Source organism: Mixophyes fleayi, chromosome 10 (assembly GCF_038048845.1).
Source record: "Mixophyes fleayi isolate aMixFle1 chromosome 10, aMixFle1.hap1, whole genome shotgun sequence".
Taxonomy (NCBI): domain Eukaryota; kingdom Metazoa; phylum Chordata; class Amphibia; order Anura; family Limnodynastidae; genus Mixophyes; species Mixophyes fleayi.
In genome coordinates, this window is record NC_134411.1 from 91,623,515 (window position 1) to 91,644,493 (window position 20,979).

Here is a 20,979-nt window from a genome sequence, read left to right on the forward strand (position 1 = left end):
TGGGTACACACTACACAGTTTTCATCCAATAATCAGCTCAATCAGCCGACATACGACCGCTCATTCAAAAGTCAGGTCAGTGTGTGCAGTGACACGATGGTCGAAAGTCTGCCCAAATGGACGATTATCGCCTCATTTGGTTGGTCGTACCTTTTAATATTTTCGTTCCAATCTTGTTTCCGCTGTGCAGTGTGTATAAACTTCCGACCGATGCACAACAGTGAGTACGAAATTACAGTCATTGCTCACAACAACATGGCTGTAAAAAGTCGCTAAAGGGACGCCCGCTCTTCCCTTTATTGTCCTAAACAAGGCTAGTGTGTATGCAGTCCATGGACCGAGCGATCGGACCATCGATGGCATGTAAACTCGCTCGGCATAAAAAGTTGGTCGAAATTTCTGTAGTGTGTACCCAGCTTTAGGATAGAGTTAAAGGATAATATCAGAGATCTGTTAGGACTTAGGATAGAGTTAGAGAATAATATCGGAGATCTGTTAGAACTTAGGATAGAGTTAGAGGATAATATTGGAGATCTGTTAGGACTTAGGATAGAGTTAGAGGATAATATCAGAAATATGTTAGGACATAGGATAGAGTTCGAGAATAATATCGGAGATCTGTTAGGAATTAGGATAGAGTTAGAGGATAATATCGGAGATCTGTTAGGACTTAGGATAGAGTTAGAGGATAATATCAGAGATCTGTTAGGACTTAGGATAGAGTTAGAGGATAATATCAGAGATCTGTTAGGACTTAGGATAGAGTTAGAGGATAATATCAGAGATCTGTTAGGACATAGGATAGAGATAGAGGATAATATCGGAGATCTGTTAGGACATAGGATAGAGTTAGAGAATAATATCAGAGATCTGTTAGGACTAAGGATAGAGTTAGAGGATAATATCATAGATCTGTTAGGACTTAGGATAGAGTTAGAGAATAATATCAGAGATCTGTTAGGACTTAGGATAGAGTTAGAGGATAATGTCGGAGATCTGTTAGGACTTAGGATAGAGTTAGAGGATAATATCAGAGATCTGTTAGGACTTAGGGTAGAGTTAGAGGATAATATCAGAGATCTGTTAGGACTTAGGATAGAGTTAGAGGATAATATCGGAGATCTGTTAGGACTTAGGATAGATTGTTTTAGAGTCTGAACTAAGTTTAGCCCTATGACGTAGGTATTATGGCTTTAAAAAATGTTGGACTATGGCTAATGCTTAGGGAGTGTTGAAATGTAACACTTGAACTAATGTTATGAGTATGTACATATTAGAATTAAGCATATTAGGTTAAATATGGGAATAGTATTCTGTCCATTTCATTTGTTATTTGACCTAATTTCACCCAAAGAGACCAGTTTGGTCAAGCAAGCCACCTGATAGAGAAGACTTCCGCTTGTGAAACAATGGGTCTCATCTTCCTAGGTTACTAATGGGCAATAGATAGGAATATTTAGGATGTCTGCTATCCAGGATCCCCTCTCCATTTTCAGTTACTATCCAATTCATATAACCTACTGTCTGTATTTTCTTGTGAGCCGTCACCAGTCAAGGACAAAAAGTTCTAAAGTGAAAATGACAATAGCAACAAAAAAAAACTAAACTAAAAATAGTATGGCTGTAGGCATGGGAGGGGTGGTGGTCCAATGTCATGTACATGGGTGTGGTGGAGGAGGCACCACCAGAATTTGCACAAGGGTGTCTGGAATGTAGTCCTATAACTTACATATTGCAGAAGTTAGATGTAAGTTACTCTCTGTGTGAATAACTTTGATTATCTCGTTACCTGTCAAGGGATGGGATATATTGGGCAGCAAGTGAACAGTCAGTAGATGTGTTGGAAGCAGGAAAATGGGCAAGCGTAAGGATCTGAGTGATTTTGACAAGGGTCAAATGGTGATGGCTAGATGACTGGGTCAAAGCACCTCCGGAACGGCAGGTCTTGTAGGGTATTCCCGGTATGCAGTGGTTAGTATCTACCAAAGAAGGACAACCGGTGAACCGGCGACAGGGTCATAGGTTCCCAAGGCTCACTGATGCGCGTAGGGAGCGTAGGCTAGCCCGTCTGGTCCAATCCCACAGTAGAGCTACTGTAGCACAAATTGCTGAAGTATAATGCTGACCATCATAGCAAGGTGTCACAGCACACAGTGCATCGCAGCGTGCAAGGTGGTTTAAATGTTGTGGCTGATCGGTGTATATTGTAATTATATTATATTGTAAGAGGAGGCCTTATGACGCTCTACTGTGGCCACAGCTGTGCACTCCCTGTGTGAGGAGTTATTAGACTGGACATAGAGAAATCTTTCTGTGTTAAAAACCTTGCTGCTATCTTTGTATCACAACAGCTTTATATTATTAACAGTATGATTTGTTTTTCTTATCTGTGTCCCCATTCTAAAAGATTACCTCACTGAGCAGAGGTTTAAAGTACATACACTTTCGTGGCTTATAAGCCTGGTTTCAGATTGTGATGTAGGTTCAGACCTGTCAGTTTTACATTTTAATATATACCCATTTTTAATATCAACCCCAGTCCCCCAAGTACCTGAAGGGTAGGTGGCTGCCCTTAGGGACCCAAGTTAGATATTTCTAGACACATATATTAAGTTCAAGTATAAGCCAATATTGTGTTCGTTTCTCTAAACAAAACAAAACGCACAGTACATTAGTTTTGTGTTCCTTAATGAATCAGGCCCGAGGTCTTGAAGGTATGGCTTCTGGCACGCAAATTGCTCTTTTGTGTGCATGGGTTGTACACCGTTACTGCTTAACGTTGGTAGCCGTCTCATCTCACACAGCGTTTTGTGTGATTGGCAAATCCATTAGCCAATATCCATGAGAACGTTGACTACCAATTCACTAGGGACTAGTGACATCGGTGAGACACAAAGGGATGTCATAGGATGTATCCACTCTAACTCTGTTCTTTCGGCATCATGCTTGTGAGCCGCACCGTACAGTCCTGTTATTATGGTTTTGACGATACACCGTGACAAAGAAGGCCAGTTTTTCATATGCAAATATCCTTCCCTCTGTGAACACATGGTCATGAGATGTCCCATTCTTCTCCCTAAAGACAAAGCAGAGTGTTGTGAATATAGTTATACACAGTCACAGACAGTGTTATCTTATGCATATTCTGTATGTAAAAATTACGAGCGATCTTGATATATTTTTCACATGTAAATGACTAAGAACTACTGTACGAAGTTCCACTGTGATGTCACCAATTCCTAGGAAACTGGTCTAATCTGAATGACAAATATAGCAAGTGAAAGTACACATTTAACCCATAAATGGAAGGAAGGAAGTTAACTGTTAAAGATTCCTTAAGTATTGGTCTATTATTTCTTCCAAAGATGTTTTATGTTCTTCTTAGACTAATGTTATCCTCGCTGATTTTTATCGAACCATGTTGGCCTTTGATGTAATTTGTCACATGACCTGGTTATAACGTGCCCTTTAGTGGGGGCATGCAGAATAAGATGATTTAGGGCCCTGTACTGTACATAAACCAGGGGTTCCCACCTACATGCAATCATGAATAAATGTCAAAAGTAAATTATTGCAGCATGTTGCATAGTGTAATTCGACATTTAATCACGATTTGGGTGGTCCTGCGTGAAGCATCTTTCTCCTGGTCCTGGGTCACATTTTCTCCCCAATCATCTGTTGTTACAAATTATTCCCCCAACAATCCCTCCCCTTGTCACATACACCTCCAACCTCTACTTCCTACACGTTATGCTCCAAACCATACCTCCCCTTGTTACACATACCCCCCCATCTCCCCCCCCATCTCCCCCCCATCCTATTGACCTATATGGCTTGAGCTGTGTAGGAAAGTACACCTTAGCAGAGCTGCTGGGAGATTGTGCAATACCTTTCTGGTATGGGCCGGTGGTGGTGGTGTCCGGGAGGGTGCAATGCCTTTGTGGTGGTGTACGGGCTGGTGGAATGTCTTTGTGGTGGTGTATGGGCCGGTGGAATGTCTTTGTGGTGGTGTATGGGCCGGTGGAGTGCCTTTGTGGTGGTGTACGGGCCTCTGTAATTTCTTTGTGGTGGTGTGCGGGCCGCTGTAATTTCTTTGTGGTGGTGTGCGGGCCGGTGGAGTGCCTTTGTGGTGGTGTACGGGCTGGTGGAATGACTTTGTGGTGGTGTATGGGCCTATGGAGTGCCTTTGTGGTGGTGTACGGGCTGGTGGAATGCCTTTGTGGTGGTGTACGGGCTGGTGGAATGACTTTGTGGTGGTGTACGGGCTGGTGGAATGACTTCGTGGTGGTGTGCGGGCCGGTGGAGTGCCTTTGTGGTGGTGTACGGGCCAGTGTAACGCCTTTGTGGTGGTGTATTGGCCTGTGGAGTGCCTTTGTGGTGGTGTACGGGCCGCTGTAATTTCTTCGTGGTGGTGTATGGGCCGGTAAATCTTCTTTGTGGTGGTGTATGGGCCAGTGGAATGTCTTTGTGGTGGTGTACGGGCCGGTGGAATGTCTTTGTGGTGGTGTACGGGTCGGTGGAATGTCTTTGTGGTGGTGTACGGGCCGGTGGAATGTCTTTGTGGTGGTGTACGGGTCGGTGGAATGTCTTTGTGGTGCTGTACGGGCCAGTGGAATGTCTTTGTGGTGGTGTACGGGCCGGTGGAATGTCTTTGTGGTGGTGTACGGGCCACTGTAATTTCTTTGCGGTGGTGTACGGGCCGGTGTAACACCTTTGTGGTGGTGGATGGGCCGTTGTATTTTCTTTGTGGTGGTGTACGGGCCACTGTAATTTCTTTGTGGTGGTGTACGGGCCGGTGTAACACCTTTGTGGTGGTGGATGGGCTGGTGCAATGTCTTTGAGGGGTGCTTGTGGGTCAATTTATTGCCTTTGTGGCAGTGTACAGGTTGGTGTGTGGTGCTTTTGAGGACACCACAACACAGACTGGTGTTTTGTCGGGGTGTACCGGCTGGCCCATACATACTGGTGTGCTAACTTTATTTTGCTTACCACTAACTTTTGGACTTGACTCCTAACTATAGTATATAGAGTTGATTCATCAGTATTACAGTTCTAAACATAAATAAACAAGTGCGTTAAGCCATTTTCAATTACCAAGTTATAAGTGTCACAACAGGTCAATCATTTCAATTTGCCCTATACAAAATAGGTTAAAAAGCTTTCCGTATCTGTAATATTCCACATCAGTGACAATAATCCCTAAACAAGTAACATAAAAATAAGTATAGAATAGGAGCAGCAGTGATAGCTAATCTACTGTGAGCAGCCGCTTCAACACTCTACCATAGTTTTCCTGCTAGTAAAATATAATGTCATTAGACAATACAATGAGTACAAAGAAACAATAAAAAGTTGCACGATTGACCTATTCAAAAAAATAAAATTATATAAGAGGTTGTATAATTCAGTTCTCTTTAACTTAGCAAGACCATAAAAGTCTGTTATTTAAATCGGTAGTATACGCTAGTAACAGTACCATAAGCCTGTAGTACTGGTAGGGGCAGGCTGTGCTGGGGGGGCAGGAGGGGTTGCCATTGATTAAGCACATTAGCGAAACGCGCGTCGGCGTTTCTGTGCACGCTGTCCTCTCATGATTTTGATCACTCATTATGCTTCATCGTCTTACTGCTTACTAGTGTGTAATCGGGTAACCTCATTCCGTTTCTGGCTTAGGGGATTTACTAACTAGCGATTGTTCTGATACTGGCTGGCCACAACGATTCCTCTACATATTTAGAAGTATTATCTTAAGAGGCACTTATGTATTATAGGGCTTAGTGGCTCCCAGCATTATTTGGAAAGATTTTCCAGTGAAACTTCTGCTCACTACGTTACTTAACAAGAAATTTAAGCCAGAATAAATAAGCTGCAAGAGTATGGACATTTAATTATATGATAGTAATTTTATATACCCTAAGAAGCATTTATGCATTACAAGGCTTAGTGGCTTCCAATAATATTTGTGAGTCATATTACAAGGAATTTAAACAAGCGAAAATAAGCTGCAAGATTATGGACACTTAACTATATCATCATCATCACCATTTATTTATATAGCGCCACTGATTCCGCAGCACTGTACAGAGAACTCATTCACATTAGTCCCTGCCCCATTGGAGCTTACAGTCTAAATTCCCTAACATACACAAAGAGATAGAGAGAGACTAGGGTCAATATTGATAGCAGCCAATTAACCTACTAGTATGTTTTTGGAGTGTGGGAGGAAACCAGAGCACCCAGAGGAAACCCACGCAAACACAGGGAGAACATACAAACTCCACATAGATAAAACCATGGTTGGGAATTGAACTCATGACCCCAGTGCTGTGAGGCAGAAGTGCTAACCACTTAACCACCGTGCTGCCCCAAATATATGAGAATAATTCCAAAATGTGGTTGTTATATAAATATAAGTTCCATTTATTTGGGTATTTCTATCATATATACATGATATATGTTATCAAAGACCAACAAGTGAATGGAAGGGATTATCAGTAATAGACTTAGCAGAATTAATTGATAATTGAGGTGTTACACAATATGGTACATTTTCTACCTGAAAGAATGATATAATCAGCGTCACAGTCTAGCAGTTCATCTGCTATTTTAACAGAACACACCATTGGGTTTTTTCATTTTGTTTTCATACAAGTTTTATTATTTCGCTAATAATGTCGACTTTTCTTAAAATATCTCTTTTAAAGATTTATCAATAAAGATTTATAAATAATGAAACAATTTTTTTCTATATTTTAAATAAGCCCATTTGAGTGCCCTATTACACATATTCTTCTCCTCTCTCCAATATTGTACTGTGTTATATGTGAAGATGCACCTCTATCAGTGACATTGAGTGAATACATAATGATATAATACTATTAATTAAAATTGCTGAATAAGTTATATGTCACTGCTTGAGTGGGCTTATCCGGTGCTTGAGTGGGCTTATCTGTCCCCAGTCTGGTCCCATAGTGGGCTACCTTGGGCTGGGTCACTGGGCCACCTACATTGTTTCCCCTTAAAAATGTTCCTAAAAGGCTGGTGAGTCGAGTCTTGTCAGCCCTCCCCTGAGTACTGGGCAGGGACGTACACCAGCCTGCAGGGGCGCACGCAGGGGGGGTTTCTGGTTCTCCAGAAACCCCTCCCCTCCACGAAGAACAGTGTCCCTACATAGCGGCACTGTACTATACAGCAGCCCCGGCGCTGTCAAAGAAGCGTCCGCAGCGGTGCTGTATTGTATGCTTCTTTGACAGCGCCGCGGCTGCTGTTCAGTGCAGTGCCGCGGAAATGGAGCTGCTGCGCATGCGCGGCAGAATGCGCATGCGCGGCAGTATGCGCAGCAGCTCTCACTATATGTTTTTTTGGGGGTGGGAAACCCCCCCTTAAAAATCCTGCCTGTAACATCTCACCCAATGAATCCAAAGTCCCGCAAAGCTCCGGAACAACCTGGGACCTGGGAAACAATAGTACTTAACCCATTGTCTGCTGGACATAGAGGTTTGCAGCCTCCTGCTAGCGATTTCAATGCGGCTGAATAAAGCATTTATGACCTGTCCATGCACAAAAGACTTTGTGTGTTTCCATAAACAAATAAGATGGAAATGATGGTTTTGTGTATGTCAGCGGCAGCCACGAAGCATTAATCTTATTGCCTTTACCTTATATTCCTGCACAAAGCTCTTTTATGTAACCAAACAACATCCTTTGATGTCCTCTCAACCAGCAAAATCCTTTGTCTTCTATTGTCAGAAGATAAGGACAATAAAAAGCTATAATAACAATCATTGCAAACTGCTACATTCGCCGGGGAATAAAAAAAATATAATTTTACTTTACAGCTATTTAGAAATCAGGTTGACGTTTTCTAGTTCTAATAGGAGATGCTTCCTTGAAATGGTGCTATTTTTATTTTCTCTGTTCTACCTCTGGCACTTGTTTAAAGCACTTGTCATTCTACTTTGTTATGTGGATATAAAAAAAAACCCAAATGCTTTTTACAGATTGTTGCATGGTAGCATTCATGTGCGTGTGTTTTATTTCCATTTTTCTGTTTTGTTTTTGTTTTATGTCTTTCTGCTTGGCAATACGCTTTATAGGTTGTAGCAGTGATCGTATATACTCTTCAGTAGTGTGAGACTCTGGGCTTTGTAAAAGAGATAGGGTTACATATATACCTTTTTATTATGTTATTGGAGTGTTTAAAATTAGAGATCACTGGTTTGTACATGTGAATCTGTACGAATGTTGCCAAATAAATCAGGGGATTGGTTCTATAAAATGAACCAATCAGAAAACTGCCAGGCAAGAAGCCACAGAATGTGTCGGAGGACATAGAGGTACAAGGATGACATTCTTGCTACTTTGCATGTTTATACTAGTATTATAATATCCACATTTAATCATCATCAGCTATTTATATAGCGCCACTAATTCCGCAGTGCTGTACAGAGAACTCGCTCACATCAGTCCCTGCCCCACTGGAGTTTACAGTCTAAATTCCCTAACACACACACAGATAGATAGAAATTCTTCCACTGTTAGTCAATTCAGGAGGATAGTTAGGGGCAGGGCCACCCATAAGTTGGGACCCATGTCAGGGGGCCTGTCATATCTGGGGGCCTGTGACAGGGCCCCACAGATATTACTGTAATCTTTTGGGGCCCGGAAGGAATCAAGTACACTGCTGGCGTTCAATCACCCTGCTCCCACAGACCTATAGCATCGTGCGTCACAGCCATGTTGTCCTGATGCCGGTCTTGTGACGTGCAGCCCGCGTGGCTCCCAGCATGCCATGCAGCATTGTCATTTCTCAAGTGAGAAGATCATTGCACCACACCGCCACCGATATATAGTTCTGCTACTTAACAGTTCCTAAAAATGTTTACAGTACAGTAAAAGTTAAACCACCGTCTACAGTCTACAGCTGATCTTCTGACCTGCAGTAACTGGCAATACCCAAAGCTTACCACCCGCCTGTTAGATACCACCACAGTAAAACAGGTTAGAAAGTCTGGTGGACAGATCCGAGAGAGCTCTGAATATTTCATATTGCCACCATCACTCCAAATCTGCAGGTAGCTCAGTCGTAGAGTACACAACGTAGAGTACACACTGTAGAACACATACAATAGAGTACAAACTGTTTAGTACACACACCATAGAGTGCATACCATAGAGTACACACTGTAGAGTACACACTGTAGAACACATACCATAGAGTACAAACCGTTTAGTACACACCATAGAGTACACACCATAGAGTGCATACCATAGAGTGCACACTGTAGAGTACACACTGTAGAACACATACCATAGAGTACAAACCGTTTAGTACACACACCATAGAGTACATACCATAGAGTACACACCATAGAACACATACCATAGAGTACACACCGTAGAGTGCATACCATAGAGTACACACCGTAGAGTGCATACCATAGAGTACACACCATGGAGTGCATACCATAGAGTACACACCATAGAGTGCATACCATAGAGTGCACACTGTAGAACACATACCATAGAGTACAAGCCGTTTAGTACACACCATAGAGTACACACCATAGAATGCATAACATAGAGTACACACCATAGAGTACAACTAACTTCACAAAACATCCAATGCCTCAATCGAATGTCTACTAAAACAAATAATGTAAACCACAAAACTATACAACATAATGCGTCCTATTTACCAATGTACAAAAAAGTATAAAACTATTGTACAGCAAAACTCTGCTTGCATATTATACATCCTGCCATAAACACTATACGTATGCTTTATCTAAACACTAGTGTATGGATCAAAAGAAAAACAATAAAAGAAAGCAATAATTTTGTTATAACTAAATAACACTGTAAAACTGCAACTATAGGTAATGTATAACTTGTGTACTGCAACATTAAAAAATCAGAAAACATAACTAACAATCCTATGTACAAAATAAACAGTATATAAATGATATACTTCTTGAGCAATATATGTATTGAAAAGTTAAGTATTATCTAGTGGAGCTAGCAAAGGATAAATGGACATGTTAATTACTGGGGCACAATAAACATGCAACAGTACGTACAAAAACAATATGTAATAAAATTATAGTTGCATACCTCCCAAATGTCCCAATTTCAACCAAACAGTCCCAGTTTTAGGGCTCGGTCTTGCTGTCCCGCAGGTGGGAATCTTGGGGGAAGGGAGGTATGTAACGGGCATCCTAGTGCTTTACAGCGCTAGGGACTGTGGGCACGCCCCATTGTGCTGTGGCCACGCCCCATGTGTTCCATGGCCACACCCCTATCCCGCTGTCTAGGACAGACATGTTAGGAGGTGTGTAATGATGTCTCACTAATACACAGCTTGGTATGTCTGTGTCTTCTCAGTCTTAGGGGCATATTCAATTAGGTTTCCGGTCCGCTGGATCGCGCCGGAACGGGCCGCGAAGTTAATCCACGGTACTACAATAACGGGGATTTTTGTTCGCACCCCATAGGGTTGCAAACGAAAATCCACATTATTGCGATACCGTATTACCAGCAATACTGGGCAGGTTCCTAAAGGGGTTTTTACTCTTCCAGATAACTTTCTGGGGCATATTCAATTAGGTCCGGAGATCGCGGTTGCAGGGCGGCTGCGCATTATATAAAGTAATACACTATCACAACAACGCGGATTTCCCTTTGCAACTCTATGGGGAGGGTGAAGGGAAATCCACGTTATTGCGGTACGGCGTAGTACCTTCGCCGGCCGTTCAGGGGCGGACCTAATTGAATATGTTCCTCTGTGTTATTAGCTTCTTCAGCCATTTATCTTTATCATGAGAAAGAATTGTTCGTGTTTACTGACACTCGATATAACACAAAGCTGCTCTCTGGGTACAAACTGGCAGAGAGCATAGCTGCACAGTCCTGCCCCGAGGATAGACAGACATGACTGAAACGCAGAGAAGGAAGTCAAAAGGAAAAAGCAATATATTTAGTAAAAGCTGCAAGAGGGTGTGCACATTCCAATAGAGCCTAGCCCTAGAGGCTGAAAAATCATGTTCCCCCCTCCCCCCATAAATTGATTATGCCTGTCAGTTGTACATTCAAGAGTCCAGTGTTTGTCTGGACACTGCTTGAGCTGCACACGATTAAATGAACTCTAAAAACATAGCAATAAGTGGTCAGAGACACTTCCTGTTACCTCTAATACCACAACCTTTATTAGTAAATAAATATATGTTGTTGTTGATTTGCTTCCCATATACCCTAAACCACGGAGGGGGACAACAGGAGTCTGCGCTGAAATATTTGCTGTGTTGCTATAGTAGCTTTGGTAGGTTTAACCCTTTCCTGGGAGCCTCTGATGGCTACGCTGATAGCGGGCGGAGGTTCTGCTGCCCTCACAGCGTTCACTTGCTGCACTTCCTCAGCGTTAATGGGAGCCCCCATGTCCTGTCAGAAACAGGAAGAGCCCAGTGTCTGTCCATTATGTGTGGTGTAAAACCACTTCCCTCACCTTTCTCATAAATGTCTTATCAGGAAGGAGCATGTACTCTGCAGCGTAAGGGACGGAGCTATTAAATGACTGCTCGCTGGGTCAGTCTGACAGAAACTCAGCAACTTTTTATTTTTATTATTATTATTTGGCGTGTGGGTTTGAGTTTGTAGCATTCACAATATCAGACCATCAGTAGTTTTGTGGAGTCCAAGAAGTCTGTTACAATTACAACTATTGTACATAACGCTATGAGGTAGATTTAGTAAAGCATCTAAAATGCAAAAGTGGAGGTGTTGCCCATAGCAACCAATCAGATTCTGGCTATCATGTTCTAGAATGTACGGGATAAATGATAGCTAGGATCTGATTGGTTGCTATGGGCAACACCTCAACTTTTCCTTTTTTTTTTTAAATCCAGTATTTTTATTGGAAATTTTCAAGGCACATACATACCAACAACAAAACAAAAAAAACAAACAAATACAGAAAAAAGAAAATACAGTCGCAAATATGCCAATATTAAATACAAAATATCAGATAAACTGTAAGACACCAGTATCGCATAATGATAACATTTGTACAATACTCAATCAGGAATGTACATCGTAAATGCTCTTGCATACGTACTCTGCAGAGGAGGGGCTCTACTTTTTATTATGGACTTTATTATTGCTATAATGTAATCCAGGGGAACCAGACCCTCATGTATTCGGGACATCATAACTCGGGGATACAAAATAAAATGGAGACTCCACCCACCTATACCATATATTCTCAAACTTTGGCAATGTCTGCCTGCTCGTGTAAACAAATCTTTCGTAAGCATTTACGATGTATGATCCTGAATGAATATAGCACATTTATTATTATTATGCTTTAATGTAATCTTGTAAATTCCGTCATTTAATTCTGATATGTATGCGATTGTTTTTCTTTTCTTTTTGTTGTTTAGTATGTTTATATCTTAAAAAATTTCAATAAAAATACTGGATTTAAAAAAAAAAAAAATCTTTTGTGCCCTATAGCGGCGTTAACCAGGATTTTCCAACTCTTAATTGTGGGACTCACCGAGGCTAACCTTAGGCGGGCTATGCTAACCTTAGGCGGGCTATGCTAACCTTAGGCGGGCTATGCTAACCTTAGCCACCATAAACAACTGGGAAATATACATTTTTGTCAGCTTGTTGACCTTTCCCTTCAGACGGAGCCCAAATAAACAGGTGGCCGATGACCTAAGTGAGACTTCAATTCCCGTTTTTAGAACACATCGTATGACTCTTCTCCAGAAGGTTTTTATACCAGGACATTCCCAAATGAGATGCCAGAAATTGCCATTTTCCGAGTTACATTTTGGACATTTAGAAGTGCTATCTTAGCCAGCCTAATAGGAGTCAAGTAGGCCCTATGCAGAATGAACACCTGTATTTGCTGGAATTTTAATGATGCTGTGTAGCCACTAGTGCTATCCATGACCATCCCCCATTCTTTGTCTGTTAAGGGACCAATTTCTATTTCCCATTGATTTCTCAGGTCATTCAAGTCATTTACTGTGGATTCATGCAAAAGACAGGAATACATACAAGAAATCAAACCCTTGTTACTCAAAGCCTGTAACTGCTTTCTCAGTGGGGCTATGGCAACCACTGGTGGCTCCCCTTTGAATTGTGTGTACAAGACATGTCTCAGTTGGAGGTAGGAAAAGAACATTGTTCTAGGCACAGAAAATTCCCTGGACAACTGTTCAAAAGATTTAAGAACATTTACTTCATACAGTTGATATACAGCCACCACACCATACCGGGACCACCGCCTGGACCCCACCACTGTGTCCAACTCCCTCAATCTCCTCGTCCCCCAAATAGGAGTACATGGATCTATATCTGTGATATTTTATTACTGACTGCCCATATCTTAATTGCCTGAATCAGGAGCGGAGAAGCCTGTGGGCCGAGCTGCCCGGACAACAGTGACTGCAAAGGTGTATGATTGGCATTAAATTGATGAACTAATATCCAGTGTAGATCCTGGTAACCCGGATCGGAAATCCATGCCTTAAGGTGGGTCAGTTGAAAGGCAATATAGTGCAATTTTAAATTAGGAAACGCAAGACCACCACTAGCCCTGGACCTGCACAACGAGCTGAGCTTAACCTTGGCCCTCCCCCCTCCCCAGACCGGAGAGGTCAAATAACGGTCAACACTACGAAAGAAAGAGGGTGGGATATATATAGGTGATTGCTGAAGTATATTAAGTTTATCCTGCCAGACACAGAAAGACAGAGCTTCCTCCACACATGTATTTTTGATTTAAGATATTCAACCTGAGGCTGTAAATTTAGTTCCATAAATTCTGAGGGGGTGTTAGTGATCCACAATCCCAGGTACTTAAATTTTGGTGTCCACCTCAGTTGGAGATCTATTATTGGAGTAACTGGACATTTCCAGCCCACTGGGAACACACTGGACTTATCCCAATTTCAACTTTTCCTTTTTTAGTGTAATTTTAATACTCTCTCTCTCTTTCCACAAAAGCAAATCTTGTTTCTGCACTGCTCCGCAAAACAAGACGCACCAATGTATATGGAGGGCCCCATAATGGCGCCAATGGTGTAGTACTACACGCTCTCCTACTGACAACGTTGTTGTCGATGCCTCTCCCCTGGGAGGGGCATTGACAACACCGCTGCCTGTTTGAGTTAGGCAAGTGGTAGCAGCAGTAGGGAGAACAAAACTGAATTATTGCAGTCTTTTGACATGATCAGCAACACCGAAGCTAAGTAAAATTGTATTTAATCCTATATTAAATAAAATTTAAGTGTTGGGTGGATTTTTTCTTTAACTGAAATGGTGTATTGAACACTTGCAATATAATACGTGGTTGCTCGCTATAAAATAAATTATGTCAATAGAGGGGTCAGAGCTGTCTATGGCTTTTCAATGAAAGCCCTAAGCAGCATGGCAGCACATTGGTTAGCATTGCTGCCTGACTGCACTGGGTTTCGATTCCAACCAGGGCCTTATCTGTGTGGACTTTATATGTTATCCCTGTGATTATTTGGCTTTTCTCCCACACTCCAAAAACATAATAGCAGGTTAGTTGGCTTGCTCTATTTTTTTATGTGTAAACCAAAATTGTAATACAACACACATATAAACAAAGGACAATTCAACGGGAAAAGTAAGCAAAAATAAAACCTTAATCTACCTTAATACAATAAACACATTAATGTAATAAAAACATTCAAATAAACAAAAGTAACCCATATAATGTCCCTTCTCTCTCATGATTAAAGTAAAATGTTTATGAGGTTAGACCGAGCAGTATCTTTGGAGAAAATCATGAAAGCTTAAATGAAGGGCGTGATGCTTAAGTGGAAGTAGGGTGCACTGTCTATTGAAGCCTTTACTGTTTCTCTGTGTACAATTTGCAGAATATTCACAAACTAGCAAATTTAGCAACATCCCCCTTTTACGGGGTGTTTCCACAGATTGGTAAGTGGGCGGGCACCTTGAAGAGTGTTTTGCAGATCATTAGGTGCATTTGCGCAAACAAAAAAATGAGTAGCCTATTTTAGAGTTCTTAAATGATCCTTTAATTGTATAAATCTGTGTAAAATTCCGGCCATGCGGCTATAGGGTGAGACATAAGCATACACTGACGTAGACCTGTGATGTGTTTCCTTACAGTGGACCTCTCGGAAATTAAGGAAATCCGCCACGGAAAGAACTGCAAGGATTTTGAGCGCGGGAAAGCGTCTCGCTTGAAGGAAGATTGCTGTTTCATCATATTCTATGGAAGCCAGTTTGTGCTCAATACGTTAAGTTTGGAAGGTAATTTATGGCACTACCTCAGTTGTTCAGGCAATACCATCACATGTTCAGCTTTTGTATAACTATACTTATATATAAGATTACCTTTAAAAAAAACCATTACAGCATCCCAGTGGAGGTGTTGCTCATAGCAACCAATCAGATTCTAGCTATTATTTCCTAAACTGTACTAGATAAATGATAGCTAGAATCTGATTGGTTGCTATGAGCAACATCTCCACTTTTCATTTTTAGAAAAGGTTTCATACTACACTTATTCTACTTTGTCACTTGATCTTTCAGGAGGTCCGGGGGCAGGAGGGTGTGTGGGGGTGGGGCTTGGATAATTGCTTAACTAAGCCCCACCCCCTAAGCTGTCATCAACATGTTGTCCTATACCAGCCACGCAGGGCCACGATGATGCTTGAATCCCGTCACTAAGTCCCACCCCCTCCATTTAACTTAGCAAACTTTCTGGGATCTGGGAGTTTGCCCTGCTCTCCCGGGAGTCCGGGAGGACTCCCAGAAATTCTGGAGTCTCCCGGACATTCCTGGAAAGTAGGCAACTAAGCTTATAGCATATGTATTAAGGTCCTGTACCCGTTACATTGTTCTATATTTGCTAATATACAAGTTTACGGAGGACTAGTAGCAAATTTTGCACTGGGACAACTGAAAGCCGAAGTTTCGCCACAGTCCCCAGACTTTATCTCATATCGAGCAGCCTAGTTAGCTAATGCATGAAAGCAACTAAGCAGTTCAACATTATCCTGATGATATGGCTAATGTTATTATCTATATCCATATTCCTGGCATATAATATTAACCATGAGATGTATCCACATACACAGAATCTCAAATTTAAAATGACATATGCATACGGGAAACTATGAAAATAAAAAAAAGCAACACTTGAGTAATGAGGAATACAAATTATACCGAAAGCAGAAGCTTCCATCAAAGTTCTTCCTTGTTTCTAGTCATTGAAATAATTAACATTCCATATTGATTAGAGTTATGTATAAAATGCTGTTTCATAAGGAACAATGTCTGAGTTGATATTGTCAAGGAAGTATGAGGTAAAGTCATAGACACAATTAATAGGGATAACCAGATGACTGAGACTACACACAGGGCAAAATAAGCAAAGGAACTTTGCTGAAAGAGCAGCACCATCAGGTTTTTTGTCTTGATGACATCATCAATTATGGCAGTGATGACATCACATAGAACATTTCAAACATTATTACATGATGTGTTTTTTTTAAATAATGTCATAAGAATATCCTGTGTTTTTTAAGTGACTAAAAAATCAAGCACAACTTATTATTATTAAATATGATATTATTATATATAATAAATAATGTAAAATAAATTAAATACCTTACTCTAGCAAAGTACATGGACGATACCATATCTACCTATAACACATCACTGAAAAATAAAATATCACCAGAATTAGGAGCATTTCAAAATAATCAAAAGACATCATGGAAAATGAAAGATGGAATTTGACTTATTAAAAGTCTGCTAAACTGATACATAAAACAAATAACATCATTCTGTTGTAAAAACTGACTTGTACGTCATTTAATACCACTTGCGGGTTTCACAGTCCGTTCCCGATCCGGCCCAGTTTTTGAGATTTGCGAGAGAATAATTTTTTTTCTGGAATCAATTGTTGCCCATAGCAACCAATCAGATTCTAGCTATCAGTTATCCAGTACATTCTAGAACATGATAACTAGAATCTGATTGGTTGCTATGGGCGACACCTCCATTTTTGCTTTTTAGAAGGCTTAATACATCTACCACTTAATTACTGTGTCAGTGTGTATAAAAATAATCACTCAGCAGCAACAATAATTTATTTTGCTTTTGTGCTTTTTGTTTTTTTTGGTTGGCATTTGATGACTAAAGAGTTTCCATGCCATTTACGGTAATATATAAGATTTATTTAGAACACAGCATGTTGCTTGTATGAGTAACATACCTTGGTGTGTTTTTATCTTACTGACATAATTTTTCCTGCTTTCCTTTTTGTAGCCGACTCCTTTGACGATGCTGAGAGGTGGATTTGCGGTTTGAGTATCTTAATTGAAGAAGTTAATTGCGCTGCCACTCCGGCTATCACAGAAAGGTGTTTCTTTTTGAGAATTTGAATCATATGCTAAAGAAATCACGCAGCAGCGGACTGGTACAGTTAAAAAAACAAAGATTAGCAACGAAGAGTAAAAATGACACATAATAACAGGATCTGCCCACGGCGGGGCCAACGCAGAATTGGCCGCCAAATGGGCGTAAATTTACTAAAAACAAACGCTCTACTGATGATAAATGCACTTTAAGATGAAGTCGCTTTATCGTTTTACCGTACCCACAATTATCTTTTTCATTTAAGTAACTGGCATATGTCAATGAATACAGTCACTATAACGTGAATAATTACACCACAAGTAAAAGGAAGTATCACAAATTATATATTGGATCTGAATAAAATTGATGGGAGATGACTCACTTATTACACCGCAAACCAACAGAGAAGCTGTTGAAGTTTTGGGAAGTGAGTTTGCCAATCGACTTCTTGCAATCACCCCTCAAGAAGATTAAACAGCTTCAAAATGAGGCCTCACAGCAGCTAGAAGCGAATTTAGAGTAGACTGTAGACAAGTGATTTGTCAGTGTCACCTCTATTCAGCTCTGCAGCCTCTCCTGGGGACAGACTCTGTCAGCCTCATACAGCGGAGGCAGCCATTTTGTCGTCTACGCACTAATATTAAATGCAATGCCGCTAATCTGGTCACTGGGAATCAAAATATCATCAATTTACCAGGAACCATCAATTCACCACCAATGAAGTGCACAATTTGCCTTAGTGGTGTCACCGTTTTCTAAAGACTAGAGAGGTTTTCATTCAAAATGGCTGCCTACGGAGTGTGTGGGTGACCGTTGCACATTAAGGGATTGGCAGCTTCTCTCAACTCCTTGGTCAACATTTTTGAGATGGAAATGATTAAAACTGGATGGACGAATTGTAGGGTATGGCTAGTTTTAGAAAACCACTTCACGGCCACTTTGAATGGAAAACAAACAAATATAGCAGAATGTACCATCATTTACAATATCAAGGTTTATACTAACTAAATACATAAGGTGCAAAATTTGGCCTGAACCATAGTAACCAATCAGACGCTTGTTTTTATTGTCTAACTGGCACTAGATAAATACAAGCTAACTGCTGATTGGTTCCTGTAGTTCACTGCACGTGCGCACACACACACACACACACACACACACTCTCTCATTCATTCATTCATTCAGGGAGAAGTATACTTTGAAAGCATCTAATAGTATGTTTTTTTTCCCAATTTTAAAATTACACTGTTTCAAAATTGAATAATTTGGAAAAATTCAATTATATTTAATTTTACATCATGTATTAAGATGTATTTTAATGATATTTTTTAATTACCTGATGGGAAGTTAATACTTTTTAACTATAAAACCTCCAGCAATTTATTATATATCCTTATGGAAGAAACAGGGTTAAACGTCTTGTGGTAATTTCAGTAGAATATTAATTTGATTTATACTCTATGGGGAAATGAGGCTTCAAAAGAGAAACATAATTTGCTCTTCCTGTAGCAGCCTCTTTGGTCATCCCCTTTTTATAGCACATAGTGGGGTACGTACAATTACCGCAGAATCCAGAAAAGACCATGGGGTATATTTACTAAACTGCGGGTTTGAAAAAGTGGAGATGTTGCCTATAGCAACCAATCAGATTCTAGCTGTCATTTTGTAGAATGCACTAAATAAATGATAACTAGAATCTGATTGGTTGCTACAGGCAACATCTCCACTTTTTGGTGGTTTGATGTGGGAAGCGCTCATGTGCTTGCTGACACTTGTAGTGCCACAAGACTGTACTTTTAATGGTTAGCCCATCATGAAATTTGAAGGGTTGTCATATCATAAAAATATACATAATGTCCCACTGGTTATGAAAGCCACTGTTATAATAACAAAAAACACATTTATTCTATAATTACATTTGAGCCACTAATTTATTATTGAAATAAATTGTCCCTGTAAGAAAAATTATAATCATTTTTTCCGCTCTACAACATAAAAGATGGTTTATTTAAACGTCCATTGTGCCTCCCGTTATATTGACATTGCCCTGCAGTCTGACAGTGATGTGTTTGCCAATCTCGACTATAGAAAGCAGCGTGTTGTATCTGGCGATTTTTTTAATTCAAACTGGGGGGAGTCTGCATAATCACAGTTTCATACATTTGGGGATTTGCATAGCTGGAATGGGGGACAACCGGAAGCGTAATTTGCAGCTATTTTGAAATTGGCAATTTTGAAAGAAATACATCTTCGGCGATTTTACATTAAATCACCGGTTAATAAACCAGTGATTTTAAACTCGCCCGAGAAAATCGCTGGGAATTCAAAAATCGTAGCTTGAAAAATATACAACTAGATCTTTCCTACTGCAAACCAACAGGTGACAGCATAAGAAGTGTAAACTATTATTTAATAAGCATTAATGTGTAAATGTTTAAAAACTTAATATCTTGTCAAGGAGTAGTGACATAAATGTGACACAGAGAATGACCGTCCTGCCAGACTTGCTATTATTATAGCTGTCGCCAGCTGACGTGACACAAGAAGAGCTGCATAAAAAGTAACGTAAAGCTTATAACACCACATGTAGTCGAAGGTATAACGTGACCTCTTTGTCTTTTGTCTTGTTCACAGTTGGTTGAGGAAACAGGTCTACTCAGTGGATCAGTCAAGGAAGAACAGGTAAGATGACATTCTGACGTGCCTGATCCAGGCCACACACTTTCCGCTTTAGGCACTATGGCTAAAAATATCATCAATTAGAAAGACATCAACAATTGTCACTGGAAAAAGAATATGAGGTTATCCTCTACCGTCTCCCTCCACAAGAGCCGCCCTATTCAGTTGCCTCTTATGTCAACTATGAACAGTAAATACTAGAGATGTTCACTGACCCCCGTGTTTTGGTTTGGGTCTTGGTTTTGGATCTGGATTAACTTCGTGTTTTGGTTTTGGCAAAACCGCCCTCGCGTGTTTTGGTTTTGGATCCCAATTTTTTTTCTTCTAAAATCCCTATTTTTTTTTTGCAGAAATTACATAATTTGGCTCTTTTTTTTTTTTATCTGTACATTATTATTAACCTCAATAACATTAATTTCCAATCATTTCCAGTCAATTTTTGTCAAGTGACAAGAACACTGCTACCCCTCCTGTTTCTGTATGAGCAATGGCACTGAGCAATGTTACTGGGGAGTGACAAGAACACTGCTACCCCTCCTGTTTCTGTATGAGCAATGGCACTGAGCAATGTTACTGGAGAGTGACAAGAACACTGCTACCCCTCCTGTTTCTGTATGAGCAATGGCACTGAGCAATGTCACTGGAGAGTGACAAGAACACTGCTACCCCTCCTGTTGCTGTATGAGCAATGTCACTGAGCAATGTTACTGGGGAGTGACAAGAACACTGCTACCCCTCCTGTTTCTGTATGAGCAATGGCACTGATCAATGTCACTGGAGACTGGAGAGTGACAAGAACACTGCTACCCTGTTTCTGTGTGAGCAATGGCACTGGATCTCCTGGGGAGGGAGGTACTTATGGAATCCAAAATC

General features: G+C 40.6%; 1 protein-coding gene across 3 annotated transcripts in view; it reads left to right on the forward strand.

The window, feature by feature from the left end:
• PLCG2 (phospholipase C gamma 2) overlaps positions 1–20,979 on the forward strand; it is a 124,368-nt gene that overhangs the window by 22,610 nt on the left and 80,779 nt on the right. For all 3 annotated transcript variants that reach the window (XM_075189156.1, XM_075189155.1, XM_075189157.1), the window contains exons 3-5: positions 15,169–15,312; positions 17,338–17,431; positions 20,062–20,109. In XM_075189156.1, the coding sequence (XP_075045257.1) occupies positions 15,169–15,312; positions 17,338–17,431; positions 20,062–20,109 (286 nt within the window). The remainder of the gene's footprint in view (positions 1–15,168; positions 15,313–17,337; positions 17,432–20,061; positions 20,110–20,979) is intronic.